Raw genomic sequence first — 23,567 nt, forward strand, 5'->3', positions numbered from 1 at the left:
TGTCAGACTTTATTTTGTTGGGCTCAAAATCACTGCAGATGGTGACTGCAGCCATGAAATTAAAAGACGATTGCTCCTTGGAAGAAAAGCTGTGATAAACCTAGAGAGAATATTAAAAAGCAGACACATTACTTTGCCAACAAAGTTCCGTCTAGTCAAAGCTATGGTTTTTCCAGTGGTCATGTATGGATGTGAGAGTTGGACTATAAAGAAAGCTGAGCATCAAAGAATTGATGCTTTTGAACTGTGGTGTTGGAGAAAACCCTTGGACTGCAAGGAGATCCAACCAGTCAATCCTGAAGGAAATCAGTCCTGAATATTCATCAGAAGGACTGATGCTGAAGCTGAAACTCCAATACTTTGGCCACCTGATGCAATGAACCGACTCATTGGAAAAGACCCTGAGGCTGGGAAAGATTGAAGGCAGGAGGATAATGGAGGATGAGTTGGTTGGATGGTATCACCAACTTGATGGATATGAGTTTGAGTAAGCAAAGCCTGGTGTGCTGCAAACCATGGGGTCGTAAAGAGTTGGACATGACTGAGCTACTGCACTGAACTGAACTGTACAGAATATGGATCCACCTGTTTTTCGCTTTTCTGGAAATACACTTACTGCTGCTGCTGCTGCTGCTAAGTCGCTTCAGTCGTGTCCGACTCTGTGCGACCCCACAGACGGCAGCCCACCAGGCTCCCCTGTCCCTGGGATTCTCCAGGCAAGAACACTGGAGTGGGTTGCCATTTCCTCCTCCAATGCATGAAAGTGAAAAGTGAAAAGTGAAAGTGAAGTCGCTCGGTGGTATCCAACTCTTAGCGACCCCATGGACTGCAGCCTACCAGGCTCCTCCGTCCATGGGATTTTCCAGGCAAGAGTACTGGAGTGGGGTGCCATTGCCTTCTCCGATACACTTACTAGCACTTATTAAATGGTGTATTTTTGCCCAATAATATATGATGCCATTTCCTTTATACATCAAAATTCCATATATGCCTTGGCATATTTGAGGGCTCCCTTTTAATCTAATTGTCCATTTACTTCTATCTCTATATGTCTTATAAGTCATTATGTTACAAATATTTACATTTCAAATCTTAAGGAATTAAACCAATACCTGAGAAGGCACCTATCAAGAAAATATCAAGTCTTGTTTTAAAAGTAAATTTTACTAAATATTGAGTAAAGAGATGTTTTACATAAGCTAGTCTGCTGAATAAAAAAACTAGAAAATACTCCACAGTTCACTATCTGTTACTAGTATAAACTCTATATACAGTGCAAACATGCACAGTATGAAAAAACAAAATAGCAGGTCAATCTTTCTCATAAACATGGATTAAAAAACTCATAGGACTATTCATCTACTTCAGTGATGAATAACCTTGCATTTTAAAAACTTATGGAAAAAAAAATAAAAGCTTATGGAAAACTCAATTTGAAATGATTAAAAACTGTCAAGTATTATAAGCTGGTACTTAAGATGCTTGTAAATATTATTTATGTTTTTAATTTTGTAAAATAAAGATTAAAAAACTCATATGAAATATTAACAAATGGAATAGATAGATACACAGACAATTGTGTTTATTTAAGGAATGCAAAGTGTTTAATATTTTTAAAATATCTTAATATAGTTGTATGGCTTCCCTCAAAGCTTAGTCGGTTAAGAATCTGCCTGTGATGCAGAAGACCCAGGTTTGATTCCTAGGTTGGGAAGATCCCCTGGAGAAGGAAATGGCAACCCACTCCAGTATTCTTGCCTGGAGAATCCCATGGACAGGAGTCTGGCGAGCTACAGTTCATGGGGTCACAAGAGTTGGACATGACTTAGCCACTAAATCACCACCACCACCACCACCACATCAATACACTAATGGCCAAAGCCACATGGTGATCTCATATAGTCAAAAAACATATTTAAAATAAAATGCCTCATGCATAGCACTCTAACCTAAAAAAGGAACATAACAAATATTCAAGCATCATGGTCAACAGTGAAATTACTGAGGTGTAGAGCCAAGAAGTTGCAGAGCCAGGATTCAACTCAGGCCATATGACTACAGGCCATCCTCTTACTATACTGCTTTTATATAAACATAATAGTAAATTAGTGAGAGATCAACAACACCAATTACAACGACGGCTTCCTTGGTGGCTCAGTGGTAAAGAATCTGATTGCTAAAGCAAGAAACACAGGTTCAGTCCCTGGATCAGGAAGATCCCCTGCAGAAGGAAATGGCAACTCACTCCATTATTCTTACCTGGGTAACACCATGGAGAGAGGAGTATGGAGGGCTACAGTCTATGGGATCATAAAAGAGTCAGACAGGACTTAGTGACTTAACGAACAACAATAATGAGATCATCATGTTTATGGTCATAAAGAAAACCTTAATAAATAGCTCCAGTATAGTTAAATGCCAAATACTGTGACCATATGCAATAAGACTAAGTAAAGCAAAAGCAAATTATAAACAGAATATCTGAAATTAACAAGTAGAAAACTTAAACCTTAAACCAAAATATTAAATTACATATAAATAACTTAATTATATATATATATATATCTTGATATATATCTATATCAACCCACTACAGTATTCTTACCTGGAGAATCCTATGGACATAGGACCCCAAGCTACAGTCCATGAGGTCGCAAAGAGTTGGACAGAACTGAAGTGACTTAGGACTCGTATGCTCCAAACAAGCCTCCATTCTACTCTTTAAATATATAAGATCCTTCCCTGATTTGAGGCTTTTCTCTTGGTCTTCCATCTATGTGAAATATTATTCCTCTCATTCTTCACTGGTTAGATCAATCTCATTCTTTTAGTCATCTAATCACACTCTGCAGTAATGACCTCCGTAAGTATTCTATCTGAAGTGATGTAAGTTACTAATTACCTCATTTATTTCTCTTACTGTCTTACTTCAAACTGTAACTATTGTGTCTATTTACTTACTTTCAAAATTTTTTCCCACTTGCCACAACTCACATTATAAACTCCATGAAACCAGGGACCTTGTCTATCTTCTTCTATAGACAAGTGTAGGAAGTACAGCAGTCATAGAGTAAGAGTTTAAGAAAGAGAATACAGAAGGGATCAGGAAAAGTGATAATAAGTGAAATTATAGATATTTTCCTGCCACTAAATGAAGACAAGAGCCTTTGGGTTGAAATTGCTATCAAATGATAAACAGAATATAGAGGAGAAAAATCTAAGTCTAGACAGCTCATGGAAAAATTTCACAACACTAAGGATAACAATTTTTGGAAGACAGAATTTTTTAGAGTAATAAAGAGGCTATCTGCAAAGAAATAAAAATCAGATTAACATGACTCCTCTTAACCAGTATAGTTTAACATCAGAAAATAAACTTAATACCCCATAGTAAAAGAATAAATGACAAAATCCCCACATGATCTCAAAGGCACAGAAAAAGAATTTAATCTCATTCATTACCAAAATTGTCAATGATCTTGGAATAGAATGGAACTTCCTCAAACCAATAAAGAGGAACCATAAAAACACTCATAGCTAAAAATCATATTTAAGGGAGAATAACTGAATACCTTCCTCTTAAGCCTGGGAACAAGCAAAGGTGTTTACTGCCATGGCTACTATTCAGTACAGTACTGGAAATTCTAGTCAGTGAAATGAAATAAAAATGTTTAAGAAAAAAAGACTGTTCTATACATCAGTGTCTCTTTTGCTGTCTCGTTTACAGGGTTATGCAAAAAAGCAAAATGGCTGTCTGGGGAGGCCTTACAAATAGCTGTGAAAAGAAGAGAAGCAAAAAGCAAAGGAGAAAAGGAAAGATATAAGCATCTGAATGCAGAGTTCCAAAGAATAGCAAGAAGAGATAAGAAAGCCTTCTTCAGCGATCAATGCAAAGAAATAGAGGAAAACAACAGAATGGGAAAGACTAGGGATCTCTTCAAGAAAATTAGAGATACCAAGGGAACATTTCATGCAAAGATGGGCTCGATAAAGGACAGAAATGGTATGGACCTAACAGAAGCAGAAGATATCAAGAAGAGGTGGCAAGAATACACAGAACTGTACAAAAAAGATCTTCACGACCCAGATAATCACAATGGTGTGATCACTCACCTAGAGCCAGACATCCTGAAATGTGAAGTCAAGTGGGCCTTAGAAAGCATCACTACGAACAAAGCTAGTGGAGGTGATGGAATTCCAGTTGAGCTATTCCAAATCCTGAAAGATGATGCTGTGAAAGTGCTGCACTCAATATGCCAGCAAATTTGGGAAACACAGCAGTGGCCACAGGACTGGAAAAGGTCAGTTTTCATTCCAATCTCAAAGAAAGGCAATGCCAAAGAATGCGCAAACAACCGCACAATTGCACTCATCTCACACGCTAGTAAAGTAATGCTCAAAATTCTCCAAGCCAGGCTTCAGCAATATGTGAACCGTGAACTTCCTAATGTTCAAGCTGGTTTTAGAAAAGGCAGAAGAACCAGAGATCAAATTGCCATCTGCTGGATCATAGAAAAAGCAAGAGAGTTCCAGAAAAACATCTATTTCTGCTTTATTGACTATGCCAAAGCCTTTGACTGTGTGGATCACAATCAACTGTGGAAAATTCTGAAAGAGATGGAAATACCAGACTACCTGATCTGCCTCTTGAGAAATTTGTATGCAGGTCAGGAAGCAACAGTTAGAACTGGACATGGAACAGCAGACTGGTTCCAAATAGGAAAAGGAGTAACGTTAAGGCTGTATATTGTCACCCTGCTTATTTAACTTCTATGCAGAATACATCATGAGAAATGCTGGACTGGAAGAAACACAAACTGGAATCAAGATTGCCGGGAGAAATATCAATAACCTCAGATATGCAGATGACACCACCCTTATGGCAGAAAGTGAAGAGGAACTCAAAAGCCTCTTGATGAAAGTGAGGTGGAGAGTGAAAAAGTTGGCTTAAAGCTCAACATTCAGAAAACAAAGATCATGGCATCTGGTCCCATCACTTCATGGGAAATAGATGGGGAAACAGTGGAAACAGTGTCAGACTTTATTTTTTGGGGCTCCAAAATCACTGCAGATGGTGACTGCAGCCATGAAATTAAAAGACGCTTATTCCTTGGAAGGAAAGTTAAGACCAACCTAGACAGCGTATTCAAAAGCAGAGACATTACTTTGCCAACAAAGGTCCGTCTAGTCAAGGCTATGGTTTTTCCTGTGGTCATGTATGGATGTGAGAGTTGGACTGTGAAGAAGGCTGAGTGAGGAAGAATTGATGCTTTTGAACTGTGGTGTTGGAGAAGACTCTTGAGGGTCCCTTGGACTGCAAGGAGATCCAACCAGTCCATTCTGAAGGAGGTCAGCTGTGGGATTTCTTTGGAAGGAACGATGCTAAAGCTGAAACTCCAGTATTTTGGCCACCTCATGAGAAGAGTTGACTCATTGGAAAAGACTCTGATGCTGGGAGGGATTGGGCGCAGGAGAAGAAGGGGACAACAGAGGATGAGATGGCTGGATGGCATCACTGACTCAATGGACGTGAGTCTGGGTGAACTCCAGGAGTTGGTGATGGACAGGGAGGCCTGGTGTGCTGCAGTTCATGGGGTGGCAAAGAGTCGGATATGACTGAGTGACTGAACTGAACTGATACAGGGTTATTGTTACCATCTTTCTAAATTCTATATATATGTGTTAGTATACTGTATTGGTGTTTTTCTTTCTGGCTTACTTCGCTCTGTATAATAGGCTCCAGTTTCATCCACCTCATTAGAACTGATTCAAATGTTTTCCTTTTATTGGCTGAGTAATACTCCATTGTGTATATGTACCACAGCTTTCTTATCCATTCATCTGCTGACGGACATCCAGGTTGCTTCCATGTCCTGGCTATTATAAACAGTGCTGCGATGAATATTGGGGTACACGTGTCTCTTTCAATTCTGGTTTCCTCAGTGTGTATGCCCAACAGTGGGATTGCTGGGTCATAAGGCAGTTCTATTCCCAGTTTTTTAAGGAATCTCCACACTGTTCTCCATAGTGGCTGTACTAGTTTGCATTCCCACCAACAGTGTAAGAGGGTTCCCTTTTCTCCACACCCTCTCCAGCATGTATCGCTTGTAGACTTTTGGATTGCAGCCATTCTGACTGGCGTAAAATGGTACCTCATAGTGGTTTTGATCTGCATTTCTCTGATAATGAGTGATGTTGAGCATCTTTTCATGTGTTTGTTAGCCATCTGAAATGTGTATAATATCATATATGAAACGAGTCACCAGTCCAGGTTTGATGCATGATACTGGATGCTTGGGGCTGGTGCACTGGGACGACCCAGAGGGATGGTATGGGGAGGGAGGAGGGATGAGGGTTCAGGATGGGGAACACGTGTATACCTGTGGCGGATTCATGTTGATATATGGCAAAATCAATACAATATTTTAAAGTTAAAAAATAAAATTAAATTAAAAAATATGTTTAAGAAAAAAAGAAATCTTGATTTTGAAAAGAAGAGAATTCACAAACAACATAATATTGCAAATAGAAAATCTTAAGAAATCCACATAAAAACTATTGGAATGAATAAATGAGTTAAGTTCATAGGATAGAAGATCAAAAAATCATATAAGTTCATGGTATATAATATACAAAAAGTCACTGGATTTCTATACCTTAGCAATGAACAGAAGAAAATTAACATATCTCATTTTCAATAGTAGCAAAAACATCTTAGAAATAAATTTAGCAGAAAAATGCAAGATCTGTAAACTGAAAGCTATACAACATTGCTGAGGGAAATGAAAGATCTAAATAAACAGACAGTGATTCCTTTTCATGGATTGTACGGCTCAATATTTTTAAGATGACTCATTTTCCCAGATTGATTAGTAGTATCAATGCAATATCTACTCAAATTCCAGGAGTCTTTTTTCCCCCAGTAAATGACATGCCAATACCAAAAATTTGTAGAGAAACCCATAGGATCCACAAGAGCCAAAACAGTGTTAAAAAGGTCAAGGATGGGGACTTCCCTGGTGGTCTAGTGGTTGAGTCCACCTTCCAAAGCAAGGGACATGGGTTTGATCATGGTTGGGGAACTAAGATCCCACCTGCCATGGAGCAACTAAACCTATGTGCCTCAACTAGAGAGAAGCCTGTGCTCCACAACAAAGACCCTGCACGCTGCAACAGAAGATCCCACATGCCACAACTAAGACTCAATGCAGACAAAATAAATGGTTAAATTTAAAAAAGACCAAGGATGGAGGACTATATTTCTCAATTTAAAACTTACTAAAATGCAAAAGTAACCAGAATAGTGTGGTACTGGTATAGGATAGAAATACCAATCAAGGGAACAGAATTTATACTCCAGAAATAACTCAGGTGAATTCATTTTTAGTAAAAGTGTTAATTTGATGGGGAAATGATATCCTTTTTTGACAAACTGTCCTGGGAAAAATCACGTTGTAACCTGAATATAGACATAGTCATGTAGAAGGCATGGAGAAAATCTTCTTGACCCTGGTTTAGGCAGACTTTTAAAATATGATATAAAAAAACACCATTGATAGAAGAAAATGTTGATAAACTGGATTCCATCAACATTTAAAACTTTCAAGCTTCAAAAGACACCATTAACAACTTATGTTGAAACAAATATCCATCAACTAATGAACAGATAAATAAATGTGGTATATCAATGCAATGGAATACTATTCAGCAACAATAAAGAATACTGAGATATGCTATAACCTGGATAAACCTCAAAAACAGTATCGTAAATGAAAGAACAAAGACACAAAATAATTCTAATGATATAAATTAATATATAATGATATAAATATATGAAATATTCAGAAATACCAGATATTTTCCGGCAGTAGGTTTATTAGTGGATGTTGGGTTGGACATGGAAATGAGGCTTGACTGTAAATAGGCATGAGGGATCTTTTTCAGATGATGGAAATATTCTAATATTAGACTGTGGTAATGATTGCACAACTTTATGAACTTTTTAAAAGGAATGAATATGCAAAATCTGATGACTGGTAAGTAAATAATAGCTCAATAGATCTGTTTTTAAAAAGCAGAGAGACAAATTTACAGTGCAAATAGGATACAAACTAAAATGTGACATAATTTTTGTTATTCAGAAATTGTAAGAAAATATAATCAATTTGTCTTTGTTGTTGTTGTTCAGTAGCTAAGTCAAGTCTGATTCTTTGAGACTCCCTGGACTAGAGCATGCCAGGCTTCTGTCTTTCACTATCTCCTGGAGTTTGCTCAAACTCATGTTCATTGAGTCAATGATGTCATCCAACCATCTTATCCTCTATTGTCCCTTTCTCCTCCTGCCCTCAATCTTTCCCGGCATCAGGGTCTTTTCTAATGAGTTGGCCCCTCGCATTAGATGACAAAGCGTTGGAGTGTTGAGCTTCAGCATCAGTCCTTCTGATGAATATTCAGGGTTGATTTCCTTTAGGAGTGACTGGTTTGATCTCCTTGCAGTCCAAGAGACTGTCAAGAGTATTCTCTAGTGCCACAATTCGAAAACATCAGTTCTTTGGCCCTCAGCCTTCTTTATGGTCCAACTCTCACATCTATATATGATTACTGGAAAAACCATAGTTTTGGCCCTACAGACCTTTGTTGGCAAAGTGATGTCTCTACTTTTTAATACACTGTCTAGGTTTGCCATAGCTTTCCTTCCAAGGAGCATGCATCTTTTAATTTCATGACTGCAGTCACTGTCCACAGTGATTTTAATAATTATATTTAACCTTGCACTGATTTAGTCAAATACCATTACATTTCCCTTTTTGTGGCTGCGTATAAGTTATTTGGTTCCAGAACAAACTGCACACACACACACAGTAAACAAACTTACAAACAGGAAATATGCTAATTACTTCTCAATTTTTAGAGTAAATGGTAAATGGACTCATTATTTGTCAGTTCTTAGAATAAATCTGAAATATGAAATCAGCCCCAAATATGGAAAATTTAATATAATTTTTTCATTTTTTAAAATAAAAATTTTATAATTTTTATTATAAAAATATAATATAATTATTTTTTCCTGATTTTGATCTGGCTGTGCATTTACCTTTATCTTGATACTTAAAACCTAGAGTCCCAAGGAACTATTTAATTTTCAGTTTAAGTAAAGCACTCAGTTTCCTCATTATAAAATTGGGTTAAGAGTAGTTAACTTGTAGGGTACTGAGAAGATTCAAGATAATATATGTAAAGCTACTTTCACATCATGGGTGAGTAGTAACTCATTCTAAGTTACATCTGGCAATGGCTTCATGAAATTTATTGTGGATTTTATTTTGAGGCTTCATTTCTCACCTCCCCCCCCACCCCCCGCCACACACACAGTGAAAATAACTTTGGTACAGAAAAGCACTCAAATCAGCAAGTCTTACTGTCTCTGTTGAAAGAAGGACAGGTTTCTCTTTAATCTTCCACAATCCAGGCTTGAATGTGGAAATCTAGAAAGATTTTTAAGGACTTGGGGGAACTGCATATACTCACATGAATCACTGCAGTCCACATAGATGTTTTGAAATTGCTTGGCACAAAGTTTTTTTACCTCATAGTCATCAAAGAATTTGCTGATACTCATTGCAAAGTTGTAACTAGGAAGCACCATCAATATATTATTCATTAAGGTTTTTGTGAAATCAGGAATGTCATTATCTATGATTAAAAAGATGATAGATTAGCTTTCAGTTAGAAAGCAGTGACCCTCCCATAACAACAAACTTTCCCAAGATGATCAGAGGATTACCAGTCTAGCAGATCATCTTTGAGAAAACACTAGTTTCTAAGTCATGAAGCTTCTTCATCTTCATAGTTTGTAGTATGGATTTGTCAGTTACAGATTTTAAAAGTAGACTTTTGCTAACAGTATTTCCCTAGGGTCTGTCTTCCACCGTCTTAATGGGTGGGTCTGCTATTAAAATCCCTGCCTTGGCTTGGCCTTAGACTTGCTCTTTGTTCCCTGTGCGGCCTGAAAAATGGAAAATCATGGAATTGTGAATATTACTTTGTTGTTGGCCTCTGTGTCCTGAAATTTCTTGAGAGATCAATGATGCGTTAAAAAGTTTGAATAATTTTTTGTCCAATATACATTGTTATTTTAACTAGGAGGGCAATTTGCCTTCCAGAATCCTCCATCCTTCTGGACGTGGCAGTCTCCACTGAATTTCTCATTGCCAAGTTCAATAGCCTCTTTGTCACATTTCTTTTATTTTTCACTTTGAACCAATACTCTACCCTTCTCCACTGTACTTTCTGCCCTGGGAGGATTATCTGTGTGGAATAAATCAAAGGACTTCTTTGCTCTCTGGCTCTTAGTTGGCCTAAGCAAGGCCCATAGCAGGCCCTGACTGGACAGAGGAAAGTTTCACTAGTATGTTCACTTTGTGAAAATTATCAAGCTGTACATTTATGGTCTCTGCACTTTTCTGAATGCAAGTTATATTTCAATAAAAAGTAAATATGAGAAATACATTCTTGAAGAGCTCTGTGCTTACAGTCCTCTGTAGGGTGAATATAATGATACAGTATGTTGCAATAGAATGTGGTTCCCTGACACCTTTGGGAATAATGAAATTCTACAAAGTAGAAGTCGGGTGGCAGAACTTAACTATTAGAAGCAAGGTAGGAACCATTACCACAATAAGTAACAGGGACAGTCCATAAAATCATACTCCAGGAGAAGAGTCTTCATTATTAGAAACTGGAATTTGTAAAACCCATATTAGCAGGGAGGGCTGAGTTGATTAATATAGTTCAAAATTCATGTTTATAGAGAAATTCAACAAAGGGATATTCTAGAAGCAAACAAAACAAATCTTATTGGTGATAGTCACCATGAGCAACAGCATGTCTTTAAATTTCATAATCCAAAAAGGGAGAACCTACTCCTGATACTCTTTTGAAATCAGAGAAACTGGTTTAATGATGACTACATTTGTTGCCTATTTAATTGTTTCCTTCTGAAAAACACTCATTAGGAGGTTCAAGATTATGTGCTTCATTAAATTAGGAGGAGTTATACCATAGCTCCTTCCACTCTCCAGTCTCACCACCTTGCTCCAAAGTGCTATTAAGATGTTAAAACTGAAGGATCAAGTCTCAAGAGCATGGTGCGTGCGTGGTGATCTTTCAAAGGACATAAAATTTGGCACAGGTGTGCTGTAATCTTTTAATCTTCTTTTATTTTTGTCATGAGGCTAGAATGATACTGAATCCATCGCCTTCAGAGGGCTTAGTGTCTGTCTCGTACTTTTGCCCACTTTCTCTTTCCCTTCCCCTCTCTCTCAACCTCTGTTTCTCACATATATGTTCAATAAGTATTTGCTGACTCCAAAGAGCACAAGTTTTCAGATTCCTGGAAAGTAAGTGTTTAGCAATTAATATTTTTATCCTCCAGCTCTTTCATCATCATTTATTTAATGCATTTCCTGGAGAAAGGAAAAATTGTGTGAAGTCCTTACCATAGAATTTCATTATGATGTGAGTGACGATACTGAAAACAGTTGAAAAGTAGTTAAAGAGGGTGAGCTTGATGTAGGCAGTAGTACTACTAGAAAACAGGAGGCTTCCAAGATACATGAGAGGAACAACAGACCAACCGTACAGCATAAAGATCATCATTGTGTCCAGAAAATGGAAATCTGCAACAAAGGCATCCAGTCCGCAGTATATGAACACTCCCTGAGACAGAGTGCAGAGGTAAAGAGCAAGGTGAAGGACACTGTATAACAAGCTGCCAAGCCAGAAAACTTAGAAAACAGCAAGCACTGCCTTCATTAGTGCATAGATTCATTACTTAAATAATTTTACCCATTAAAAATAAGCCTGAGGTGAGCTATCTCTTTTTCAATAGAGGACTTTCATGGACAGAATGACTATATTTCCCTTTTTTTTTTTTTTTTTTTCCTTTTGGAAGAGCACCACTTTGTAGCACTCTCATGATTAAAATTAAATTAACTGTGTCTACAGTAAGCCCAACTCTGAATTTTCCCGGAAAAAAAGTGATCTAGTACATGGATGATTTCTCTAAAGATTTTCTCGGGATGAAAACATGTGCACGTATGCACTCTCATCCTACCACATCGCTCTGCTTGACGCCTCCCCCCTCCCAAATTGTATGTAACTATTTTATATTGTTAAGTTAATCATGTTCCCATTATGGCTTGCAGTTGTAATTATCTTTTATTTTTTGTCTGGCTATTGATTGTAGAAACTGATAAACCTCTTTTACTATTGTGATTATGTAACTATTACTCACTTAATACCATTGTATGAATGGTCAACAGAAAAATAATAGAACTCTGTATCACCAAAACTAAGATCTACTAGAAAAACCTGTAATTACTTTTTAAAATCCAGATGCAAATCAGAATTATCTTTAAATTTTTTGAAAAATACAAAAGCTCAGGTATTGCTTTTTTTCTCCAGAGCTCCAGATATGTTTCTAATGAGCAGTCATATTTAAAACCAACTGGACTATATGATGATCTTTTACTTTTATCTAGTTTGTTTTACTTTCTCTATTTCATATTCAGTGCTTCCATTTCATTTAGTTTATGTACTCCAGTTTCTCCATCTATCTCTTTTTTTTTGATGTTCTTTCTCAGCCTTTATCAAGTGTAGTAGAAAAGCTGTTGTATACATATATAAAAACATGTATAGCATATTACATTACAATCATAATATATAAATATATTTAAAAAAGATTTTCTCTATGGCTGCTGTAGTATTATCAATCTTTTTGCATCACACCTCACATTTAGACTGTGTCCTTTACATCTATCTCGGGAACTCAAGGACATCCTCTTTCAATCAGTTCTTGTTCCATTTGAGAATCAGACAGGGAAGCATAAATTTAAAGTGGGCAGATTAGGAAGATGGGAACCTCTAGAATTATTAAAGAAGATAATTTTCTAATAACCTATATGGTAATCGTTGATAACTATAATTTCTCTAAAGATAGCAAGTTTGGCCCTTTTAAGCAATTACAAAATTATTTAGCAGGGCCACTAGTAAACAGAAAGAATTGACTAGGAATAGCCACATTACAACACTGTGATACTTTTGGAAGTACTTTATACTTAATAATGTTTAAAGAAAATATATGAAAAGGATCAGCAATCTTGGGTGAAAACCAGCTTTAACTATAGTTGGTTTTCCCCTAATCCAAGTAAGAGAAGTAAAAAGAGTATAGTCAGCAGGAAACCACAGGTAACCTACAAGCAGCTTCATTCCAAGGTTTATAATGCTTGCTGCTGCTGCTGCTAAGTTGCTTCAGTCGTGTCCGACTCTATGCGACCTCATAGACCACAGCCCACCAGGCTCCCCGTCCCTGGGATTCTCCAGGCAAGAACACTGGAGTGGGCTGCCATTTCCTTCTCCAGTGCATGAAAGTGAAAAGTGAAAGTGAAGTCGCTCAGTCGTGCCTGACTCTTAGCGACCCCGCGGACTGCAGCCTACCAGGCTCCTCTGTCCATGGGATTTTCAAGGCAAGAGTACTGGAGTGGAGGGACGTCTTAAATTAGAACTATTCCAAAGAAAATTTAAATTTCTACTTGGAAACATGAAGACACACCCTACTTTTAGATAGAATCTGACCCAACATAGTAAGAAAGTAAATTCTCCCCAAATTATGTAAAAATAGCAACAGGATTTTAAAAAATTAGATAAGCTGATTTTACAGATTACATGTAAACAAACAACATATCAAGATAGCCGGGAAATTCTGCAGAAGAAGATTAATGAGGAAAGTGAGGAAGGTCAATCCATAAAAATAATTAAATATATTATAAAACTACCATAATTAAAACAGATTTGTAGTGGCATATTATAGACACATTAATGGAATATCATAAAGAATACAAAGTGAGAGTGAAAGTGAAAGTCGCTCAGTCCTGTGTCTGACTCTTTGCGACCTGATGGATTATACAGCCCATGGAATTCTCCAGGCCAGAATACTGGAGAGGGTAGCCTTTCCCTTTTCCAGGGGGTCTTCCCAACCTAGGGATTGAACCCAGAACTCCTGCATTGCAGGTGGATTCTTTACCAGCTGAGCCACAAGGGAAGCCCTAAGATACTTAATATTGTTTAATTATAGGACCTTGCCACCTCTTGTTGGGTCCAAGGACAAATCCAGCTGGTGGCATTTTACAGAACCAGAGCAAAGTGAGGGAGTGTCTCATTTAAAACAACAAAGGGATAGCCAATTTAGATAAATAAGCAAAGCTGAGAACCCATGGAGAACTTCATCTGAGAACCATGAAAGGGAATTTTGGGAGGGGGAGAGCAAGACAGAAAGAGAAGAGGAGAGAGAAAGACACACACACACACACACACACAGAGAACAAGCACTACCAGGCAAAAGGATACAGGAGATACAAAGTGAAGTATGATGCTAAGACAGAGAGAACTGCAAATATGAGAGTAGAAATAAGTTTAAAGTACATTATTCAGGATGACTTTGAATATATAAATTACAGTACATTGAGCTAAGGCTATCCAGGGTTCTGAAATTGTACTAGCTGGGTGAAATTGGGTAAGTAAATTAGATCTCTGAATCTTAATTTCCTTGACTGTAAATATGGTGAATTAAAATCACTTCAGACTTGAATGTTTCTAGAATGACATAAGACACACACACACACACAAACATATGGCAAATAACTTCTCATGAGCCATAAATGGCAATATTGCTATAAGTATAAATAATGGGTGGTCTTATTTATAGATCTATTAACCAGGAAATGACAGCTGGGTGTGCCAGTCAAGTTTAAAGAATCAGAGAAAGAATGGATCCTTGGCTGGAGATGAAAAGATGCAGGGGTTTTTTCTTATTGATTTCAATACTGCATTACATAGAGGGGAGATAGTAAAGAGATTGTGCTTAGATCAACTCACCTATTCTTGTGGCAAAAGATGAGAATTGTGGCCCTCAAAAAGGATGGTGGTCTTCCCTAGATACGCTAGTTGGCTAGTTAGCTGTGAGAAGAAACTGGCACTGAGAACACCGGCCAGAGTCTTACACTGTGACAAGAAAGTGCTGCTCTGCTCTTTCAACTTCGGGGCATCGCTGTACATGCTATTTGCTCACTGTTACCATCTATGCCTCAACTGTTCCAGCCTCTGGTCCCTGCTGAGGAGCTGTTATACCTGGTGGGATGCAGCTCTCCTTCATACCTAAGCCTAGGGCTCCAAACTGATCAAAAGTTTCTCCTTTTTCCTCAAAAAACTAATTTTATCTTTCCATGGCACCTATAGTTTGAATTAGGACTTGGTAGCTTATAAGGCGATGGCACCCCACTTCCACCTTCAGATATGCATACAAAGTGAAAGACATTGCCAAGTTCACTAATGAGAAAATCATTAAAGGACACTGTAACATCCTTACATGCTTGCTCTTTAGTCTCAATATCTAAAATTGGGTGTCTCAGTCACAGTTAGTTCTGCTTTGCAGATCTAGCCATTTTGGATTTGCGGCATGAATGGGAGACTGTAAATAGTAACAGAAAGCCTCGCTTAAGTCATGATTCTAAATTGTGTGCTACAGTCCAGTTTTACTAGAGAGCTCAGCATTGGGAATTAGTGGCAGTGACTAATCTGTATGATTAATGAGGGACAAGTTACAAGTAATAGCCCTTTTCCCTTTAGTTTTGGGCCTTGGACATTATGCTGAGCAATTACATGGGAAGCCAATTCAAGAGAGACTTTTCAAAGACAAGTATTTTTTTCCAATTGAAAGAACATGAGGTAGTACATTTCCATAATGAGGTTTTCACAATATATTCTCTGGCATAATAAGCCAAAGTACTTTCAAATTTCTTTAAGTTTTATTTCAGGATACAATTAATTGAATAGAAATTTCCTGTGGGAGACATAAAAAAAAATGAGCCTTTGTACAAATTCAGCTCACACTCACCAGTAGGAAGCAGCAGGCAATGGAGAAGTAGATGAGATCCCAGAGCAAAGCAGAGAGCCAATAAGTCAGTAAATAGACTCCACTCACAAACTGGATGTGCTTTGCATTAGTGGCTCTCTCAGTCACTGTCTGAAGGCAAAAACTACCAATCACAACAGCCAGGCCAAAAGCCAAACATAATACTACTTGTGATCCATTTGTAGGCCTATGGAAAATGAAATAAAAAATGGAATAAATAATGAAATGAAAGTATAAAATGCTAATTTCAGTAGTTATTTTCAAATGTACATTGCCACTTAACAAGGGTATATATCAAGGCTCAATTCCAGTAAAAGGAAAGTCAATCATACATACACTATGTTAGAACCATAATGAGGGAGAGGTTGAGGCTTGTTGGAGACTTTAATGGAAGCATTGGCGCCAGAAAGTGACATGAAAAGAACATTGTCAAACACCGCTAGGGATGTTGCAGCTGAATGGTACGCCTCATTATTGAAAAAAATAGTAAATACTGTATTGTTTTTCTCAACCTCAATGGAAAATGCAGTCAGGGAGAAGTCACGATACTCTTTACTTTCCTTTATGTGTTTCATCACATTACCTAGAATAAAGAAAGAAATTGATTAGTCAGTATGTAATAAGTCTCCTACTACTTATGTCAAAGTGGAAAGACCAAAACTTTTCCCCATTGTCTCTTCCCTTTCCAATTCCCACAATGACTACTTCAAATCTCCTCAGGAATTCTGCACCATCAGTAATCCCTACTATAAGTTTACAACTTGAAAAAACAGTAAACTACTAAGAATTTCTTGCTCTGTTTTGTCTAAAACAAACATAGTTGGTTTTTTTTTTTTCCAAAATTTTTTCGGTTCTTCTAGGTCATTTACATTTCCTCATACATTTGAGGATTGACTTGTCCATTTCAGCAAAAATGTCTGCTGAAATTTTGATAGGAACTGTGTTGACTGTATAGATCCATTTGGGGAAATTTTCTATCTTAATGATATTCAGTATTCCAATCCATGATATGGAATATCTCTTCATGAATCTAGAACTTTAATTTTCCTCAGTATTTATAACTTTCACTGTACAAGTCTTGCACCTCTTCTTACATTTATTTGTATGTACATTATTCTTTTTGATGCTGTTGTGAGTTTTGGTAATCTGTGTCCTCACCCCACCCCTTTAATCTTTCATCTAAGTTAGATTTTAAAAATTCCAGCCTGAAAAACCTTCTGATTGGATTGTTTAATGCATTTATATTTAATATAATTACTGATATTCTAGTATTTATAACTGACATTTTCCTTTGTGTTTTCTATATGTTTTATCTCCTTTTTGTTCTTCTATTATGCAAGTATGCATTTTGTGTTAAATATATATTTTATAGTGTACCAGTTGTTGGTATCAATAATATATGGACCATTGTCAACAAAGTGATGTCACTGCTTTTTAATATGCTATCTAGGTTTATCATAGCTTTCCTTCCAAGGAGCAAACGTCTTTTAACTTCAAGGCTGCAGTCACCATCCACAGTGACTTTGGAGCCCAAGAAAATAAAATATGTCACTGCTTCCACTTTTTATGTTTTACTATTTTACTTTTCCTATTTGCCGTGAAGTGATGAGAGAGATGCCATGATCATATTTTTTTGAATGTTGAATTCAAACCAGTTTTTTTCACTCTTCTCTCTTACCCTCTTCAAGAGGTTCTTTAGCACCTCTCAATTTCTACCATAGAGTGGTATCATCTACATATCTGAGGTTGTTGATATTTCTCCTAGCAATCCTGATTCCAGCTTGTGATTCAGCCAGCTTGGCATTTCACATGGTGTTTTCTGTATAGAAGTAAATAAGCAGGGTGACAGTATACAGCCCTAACATACTCCTTTCCCAGTGTGAACCAGTCAGTTGTTCTATGTCTGGTTCTAACTGTTCCTTCTTGACCTGCATACAGGTTTCTTAGGAGACAGGTAAGGTGGTCTGGCTCTCCAATCTCTTTAAGAATTTTCCAAAGTTTGTTGTGATCCACAGTCAAAGGCTTTAGCATAGTCAATGAACCAGAAGTTGATGTTTTTCTAGAATTCCCTTGCTTTCTGTCTGATCGAACAAATGTTGGCAATTTGATCCCTGGTTCCTCTGCCATTTCTAAACCCAGCTTGTTCACCTGGAAGTTCTTGGTTCATGTACTGCTGAAGCCTAGCTTAAAGGATTTTGAGCATTACCTTGGTCTCATGTGAGATGAGTGCAATTTTGTGGTAGTTTAAGCATTCTTTGACATTGTTCTTCTTTGGGATTGGAATGAAAGTTGATGGTTTCCAGTCCTGTGGCCACTGCTGAGTTTTCTAAATTTGCTGACATATTGAGTGTAGCATTTCAACAGCATCATCTTTTAGGATTTGAAATAGCTCAGCTGGAATTCTATCACCTCCACTAACTTTGTTTGTAGTAATTCTTCCTAAGGCCCACTTGACTTCACACTCCAAGATACCTGGCTCTAGGGGAGTGACCACACCATCATGGTTATCTGGGTCATTAAGATCTTTTTTGTATAGTTCTTTTGTGTATTCTTGCCACCTCTTTTTAATCTCTTCTGCTTCTGTTGGATTCTTACCATTTCTGTCCTTTATCATGCCCATCTTTGCAAGAAATATTCCCTTGATGTCTCCAATTTTCTTGAAGAGATCTATAGTCTTTCCCATTCTGTTGTTTTCCTTTATTTCTTTGTATTGTTCATTTAAGAAAAACTTTTTATCTCTCCTTGCTATTCTCTGGAACTCTTCATTCAGTTGGGTTATTTTTCCCATTCTCCCTTGCCTTTCACTTCTCTTCTTTCCTTTCCTTGGCTATTTGTAAAGCCTCCTCAATCAACCATTTTGACTTCTTGCATTTCTTTTCCTTTGGGATGGTTTTGATCACTGCCTCATGTACAATGTTATGAACCTCCATCCATAGTTCTTCAGGCACTCTGTCTACCAGATCTAATCCCTTAAATCGAATTCACCTCCACTGTGTAATCACAATGAATTTGATTTAGGTCATACCTGAATGACTTAGTGGTTTTTCCTGCCTTCTTCAATTTAAGTCTGGATTTTGTAGTAAGAAGCTCATGGTCTGAGCCACAGTCAGCTCTAGGTCTTATTGCTGACTGTACAGAGCACCTCCTACTTCCACTGCAATATGTTGTTTAGTGGTATTTGATTTTGAGCCTTCTGAAAAGAATATAAAATTTTAAGTAGTCTTTTTATTATTTTTTTCCAATTCAACACTCTACTTCTAATATTCATTCATGCTGTTTTGGGTAAATTTTATGTTTTTTTATTACTATATGATATGTTATCATGTGAATATATCAAAATTTAAAAATTTTCTTTTTAATGACCTTTTTTAAAATTAATATTATTTTCCTCCTTGGCTTTCAAGATTTCCTTTTGACTTTTACCAGTTAAATTATGTTGTGTTAGGTGTGATTATTTTTCAGTTTACCATACTTAGAATTCATTAAACATCTTGGAGGTGAAGATTAATGTTTTCCATTATATTTGGGAAGTCTTCAGTCATTATTTCCTCAAATACTTTTCTGCCCTTTTATCCGTCTCTTTGCCGCCTGGTTCTCCCATTATGCCTGTGTTGGCATGCTTGATGTTGTTCTATGTCTCAGAAGCTGTTCCTTTCCATCTTTCTGTTTCACAGATTGGATAACCTTTATTAACTATCTTCAATTTAGAAATTCATTTTTCTGCCAATTCAAATCTATCATTGGGTCCCTCTGGTGAAATTTTCATTTCAGTTATGTTTTCCAACTACAGAATTTCCATTTGAAATTTTTATTTATATTTCTTCATTAAAATTCTCTTTATGGAGAGACGAAGTTGCCATACATTCCTTTATTTTTTAAACATATTTCCTTTAGTTTGTTGAAAATATTTGTAATAGCTGATTTATAGTCTTGATGCTTTCAAAATGTGGTCCTGGAGAAGACTCTTGGGAATCTCTTGGACAGCAAGATCAAACCAGTCAGTCCTAAAGGAAATCAACTCTGAATATTCATTGGGAGGACTAATGCTGAAGCTCAAGCTCCAATACTTCAGCCACCTGATGCGACAGCCGACTCTTTGGAACAGACCCTGATACTGGGAAGGATTGAGGGCAGGAGAAGAAGGGGATGACAGAGGATGAGGTGGTTGGATGGCATCATCAACTCAATGGACATGAGTTTGAGCAAACTCTCAGAGATAATGAATGTCAGGGAAGCCTGGTGTGCTGCAGTCCATGGGGTCTCGAAGAGTTAGACATGACTGACTGCACAACAAATAGTCTCTGTATACTAAGTTCAACATTTGCCTTTCCTCAAGTACATTATCCACTGGCTCTCTTTCCCCGGCATATGGGTACACTCTTCTGTTTCTATTTTAGTTTTCTGGGACGGTCAAAATAAAGTACCATAGCCTGGCTGACTTAGAAATGTGTTTTTTTACAGTTCTAGAGGCTAGAAGTCCAAGAACAAGGTGCTGGCAGGGTGAGTTTCTTCTGCGATCTCTCCCCTGGGGTCATAAATGGCTTTCTTGTCCTTGTGCTTTCACATGGTCTTTCCTCTATGTATATATATCTGTGTCCTTATTGGTTCTCAGCCTTTGGCTAAGATTGAGTTTAATTTCAGCCTCTTAAAAGGAGACCAATCACTGGATAAAGGTCTGCTCTAATAATTTCAGTTTAAATTAATTACTTCTTTTTTTTCCTTTAATATATACACATATATTATTTTCCATTATAGGTTATTACAAGATATTGACTACAGTTGCTTGTGCTGTACAGTAAACATTCATTGCTGGTTGTGTATCTATTTTTTTTTAATTAGAAATCTACCTTTCTTTTCTTAGTAAGGCAAACAAGTGAAATCAAAATGTTAAATTTTTTAGCTAGGAAGAAATTCATGTTTTATAAAATACATATATTATATTATACATACTACATATATATATATATCAGAGAAGGCAATGGCACCCCACTCCGGTACTCTTGCCTGGAAACTCCCATGGGGGTGTGTGTGTGTGTGTATATATATATACAAGTATGCAAAAGCTTTTCTACTATGCTTGATAAAGGCATAAGAAAGGACATCAAAAAAAGAGACAAGAGATCAAGAAATTGGAAAACATAAATGAAATGAAATGGGAGCACTGAATATGAAATAGAAAAAGTGGAACAAGCTAGATGAAAGTAAAAGATAATCATATAGTCCAGTTTTTGTTATACATGGCTGCTCATTAGAAACACATCAGGATCTTTGGAGACAAAAGCAATATCTGGACATTTGTATTTTTCAAAAAATTCCAAGGTAATTCTGCTATGCATCTGGATTTTAAAAAGTGATTACAGATTTTTCTATTAAAGTTTTTTTTTGGTGATATACAATTCTATTATTTTCTATTGACCAATCATGATACAATTGTATTAAGTGAATAATATTAATAGTGACATAATCACAATAATAAAAGATGTTTATCAACTTTCACAGTCAATAGCCAGACTAAAAAATACAAGATAATTATATTGAAAGCCATAATGGGAACAAGATTAACCTAAAGATATAGAATAATTATATACAATTTGGGGGGTTAAGTAGAGTGATGTGGTATGTGCTAAGCTGCTTCATTGTGTCCAACTCTTAGCAACCCCATGGACTGCAGCCCACCAGGCTCCTCTGTCCATGGGATTCTCCAGACAAGAACACTGGAGTGGGTTGCCATTTCCTACTCCAGGGGATCTTCCTGACCCAGGGATCAAATCCATGTCTCTTATGCCTCCTGCAGTGGCAGGCGGGTTCTTTACAACTAGCACGACATTGGAAGCCCTAATTATCGATAAGTATCATCCTATTACACTTTTCTTAATTGTTTTGAGTTTATTTTGTGTAAGTTTTTTCCTTCTCTTGTGTTTTCTGCCTTGAGAAGTTCCTTTAGCATTTGCTGTAAAACAGGTTTGGTGATGCTGAATTCTCTTAACTTTTGCTTGTCTGGAAAGCTTTTGATTTCTCCATCAAATCTCAACAAGTTTTGCTGGGTAGAAAATTGTTGGTTGTAGCTTCTTCCCTTTCATCACTTTATATATCATGTCATTCACTTCTGGCTTGTAGTGATTCTGTTGAGAAATCAGCTATGGGAGTTCCATTGTATGCTATTTATCATTTTCCGTTATTGCTTTTAATATATTATCTTTGTATTTATATTTTATCAGTTTGACTACTATGTGTCAGTGTTTCCCTCCATGGTTTTATCTTGCCTGGACTCTCTGCACTTCCTGGACTTGGTTAACTATTTCCTTTCCCATGTTAGGAAAGTGTTAAGCTACTATGCCTTCAAATATTTTCTCAAGTCCTTTCTCTCTCTCTTCTTCTGGGACCCCTATAATGTGATTGTTGGTGCATTTAATGTTGTCCCAGTCATCTCATATACTGTCTTCATTTCTTTTCATTCCCCCCCGCCCCACCCCAAATATTCTGTTCCGTGGCAGTGTTTTCTACCATTCTGTCCTCCAGGTCACTTCATTCTTCTGCCTCAGTTATTCTGCTATTGATTCCTTCTAGTGTATTGTTAATCTCTATTTGTTTGTTCTTTAGTTCTTGAAGGTCTTTGGTAAACATTTCTTGCATCTTCTCCATTCTGTTTCTGAGATCCTGGATCATCTTCACTATCACGATTCTGAATTATTTTCCTGTAAGGTTGCTTATCTCCACTTCATTTAATTGTTGTTCTGGGGTTTTATCTTATCCCTTCATTTGGGACATAACTCTCGGCTTTTTCATCCTGATTAACCTTCTGTAATGTGGTTTTTGTTCTAACACTGTGGAATTGTGGTTCTTCTGGCTTCTTCTGTCTGCCCTTTGGTGGATGAGGCTAAGAGGCTTGTGTAAGCTTCTTGATGGAAGGGACTGGTGGTAGGAAAAACTGGGTGTTGCTCTGGTGAGCATTGCTCAATAAAGCTTTAACACAATTATCTGCTGATGGGTGTGGTTGTATTCCCTTTCTGTTTGATGTTTGACCTGGGGTGACCCAGCCCTGGGGTCTATGGGCTCTATGGTAGGGTTAATGGTGATCTCCAGGAGTTCTTATACCAAGCAGGACCTTAAAGGACTGCTGTTGCCAATGCCTCCGTCCTTGTGGTGAGAACTTGCTGACCCATGCCTCCACAGGAGAACCTCCAACACTAGCAGGTAGGTCTGGGTCAGTCTCTTGTGGGGTCACTGCTCCTTTCCCCTGGGTCTTGGTTACAGCAAGATTGTTTTTTCCTTCCAAAAGTGAAGTCTCTATTTCTTCCAGTCCTGTGGAAGTCCTATAACCAAATTCTTCTGGCCTTCAAGGTCAAATTCCCTGTTGATTCCCAGTTCCTTTGTCAGATTCCCAGGTTGTGAAGGCTGATGTGGGGCTCAGAACCTTTGCAACAGTGGGAAAACTTCTTTGGGATTATTGTTTTCCGGTTTGTGGGTTACCCATCTGGCAGGTATGGGATTTGATTTTATTGTGATTGTGCTCCTCCTACTATCTCGTGGCTTCTTGTCTTTGGACATGGGTGACTTTTTCTGGTGGTTCCCATGCCCTCCTGTCAATGATTGTTCA

At 37.4% G+C, this 23,567-nt stretch overlaps 1 protein-coding gene across 1 annotated transcript in view; it reads right to left on the reverse strand.

The window, feature by feature from the left end:
• The window catches only part of LOC147345295 (phospholipid-transporting ATPase ABCA3-like), a 199,913-nt gene that overhangs the window by 28,175 nt on the left and 148,171 nt on the right, over positions 1–23,567 (reverse strand). The window contains 5 exon segments of the mRNA XM_086375382.1: positions 2,860–2,876; positions 9,538–9,693; positions 11,499–11,718; positions 15,953–16,157; positions 16,307–16,553. Coding sequence (XP_086231508.1) covers positions 2,860–2,876; positions 9,538–9,693; positions 11,499–11,718; positions 15,953–16,157; positions 16,307–16,553 — 845 coding nt within the window.

Source organism: Bos grunniens, chromosome 25 (assembly GCF_055505025.1).
Source record: "Bos grunniens cultivar Pamir isolate PY7600 chromosome 25, Bosgru_T2T1.0, whole genome shotgun sequence".
NCBI classification, from domain to species: domain Eukaryota; kingdom Metazoa; phylum Chordata; class Mammalia; order Artiodactyla; family Bovidae; genus Bos; species Bos grunniens.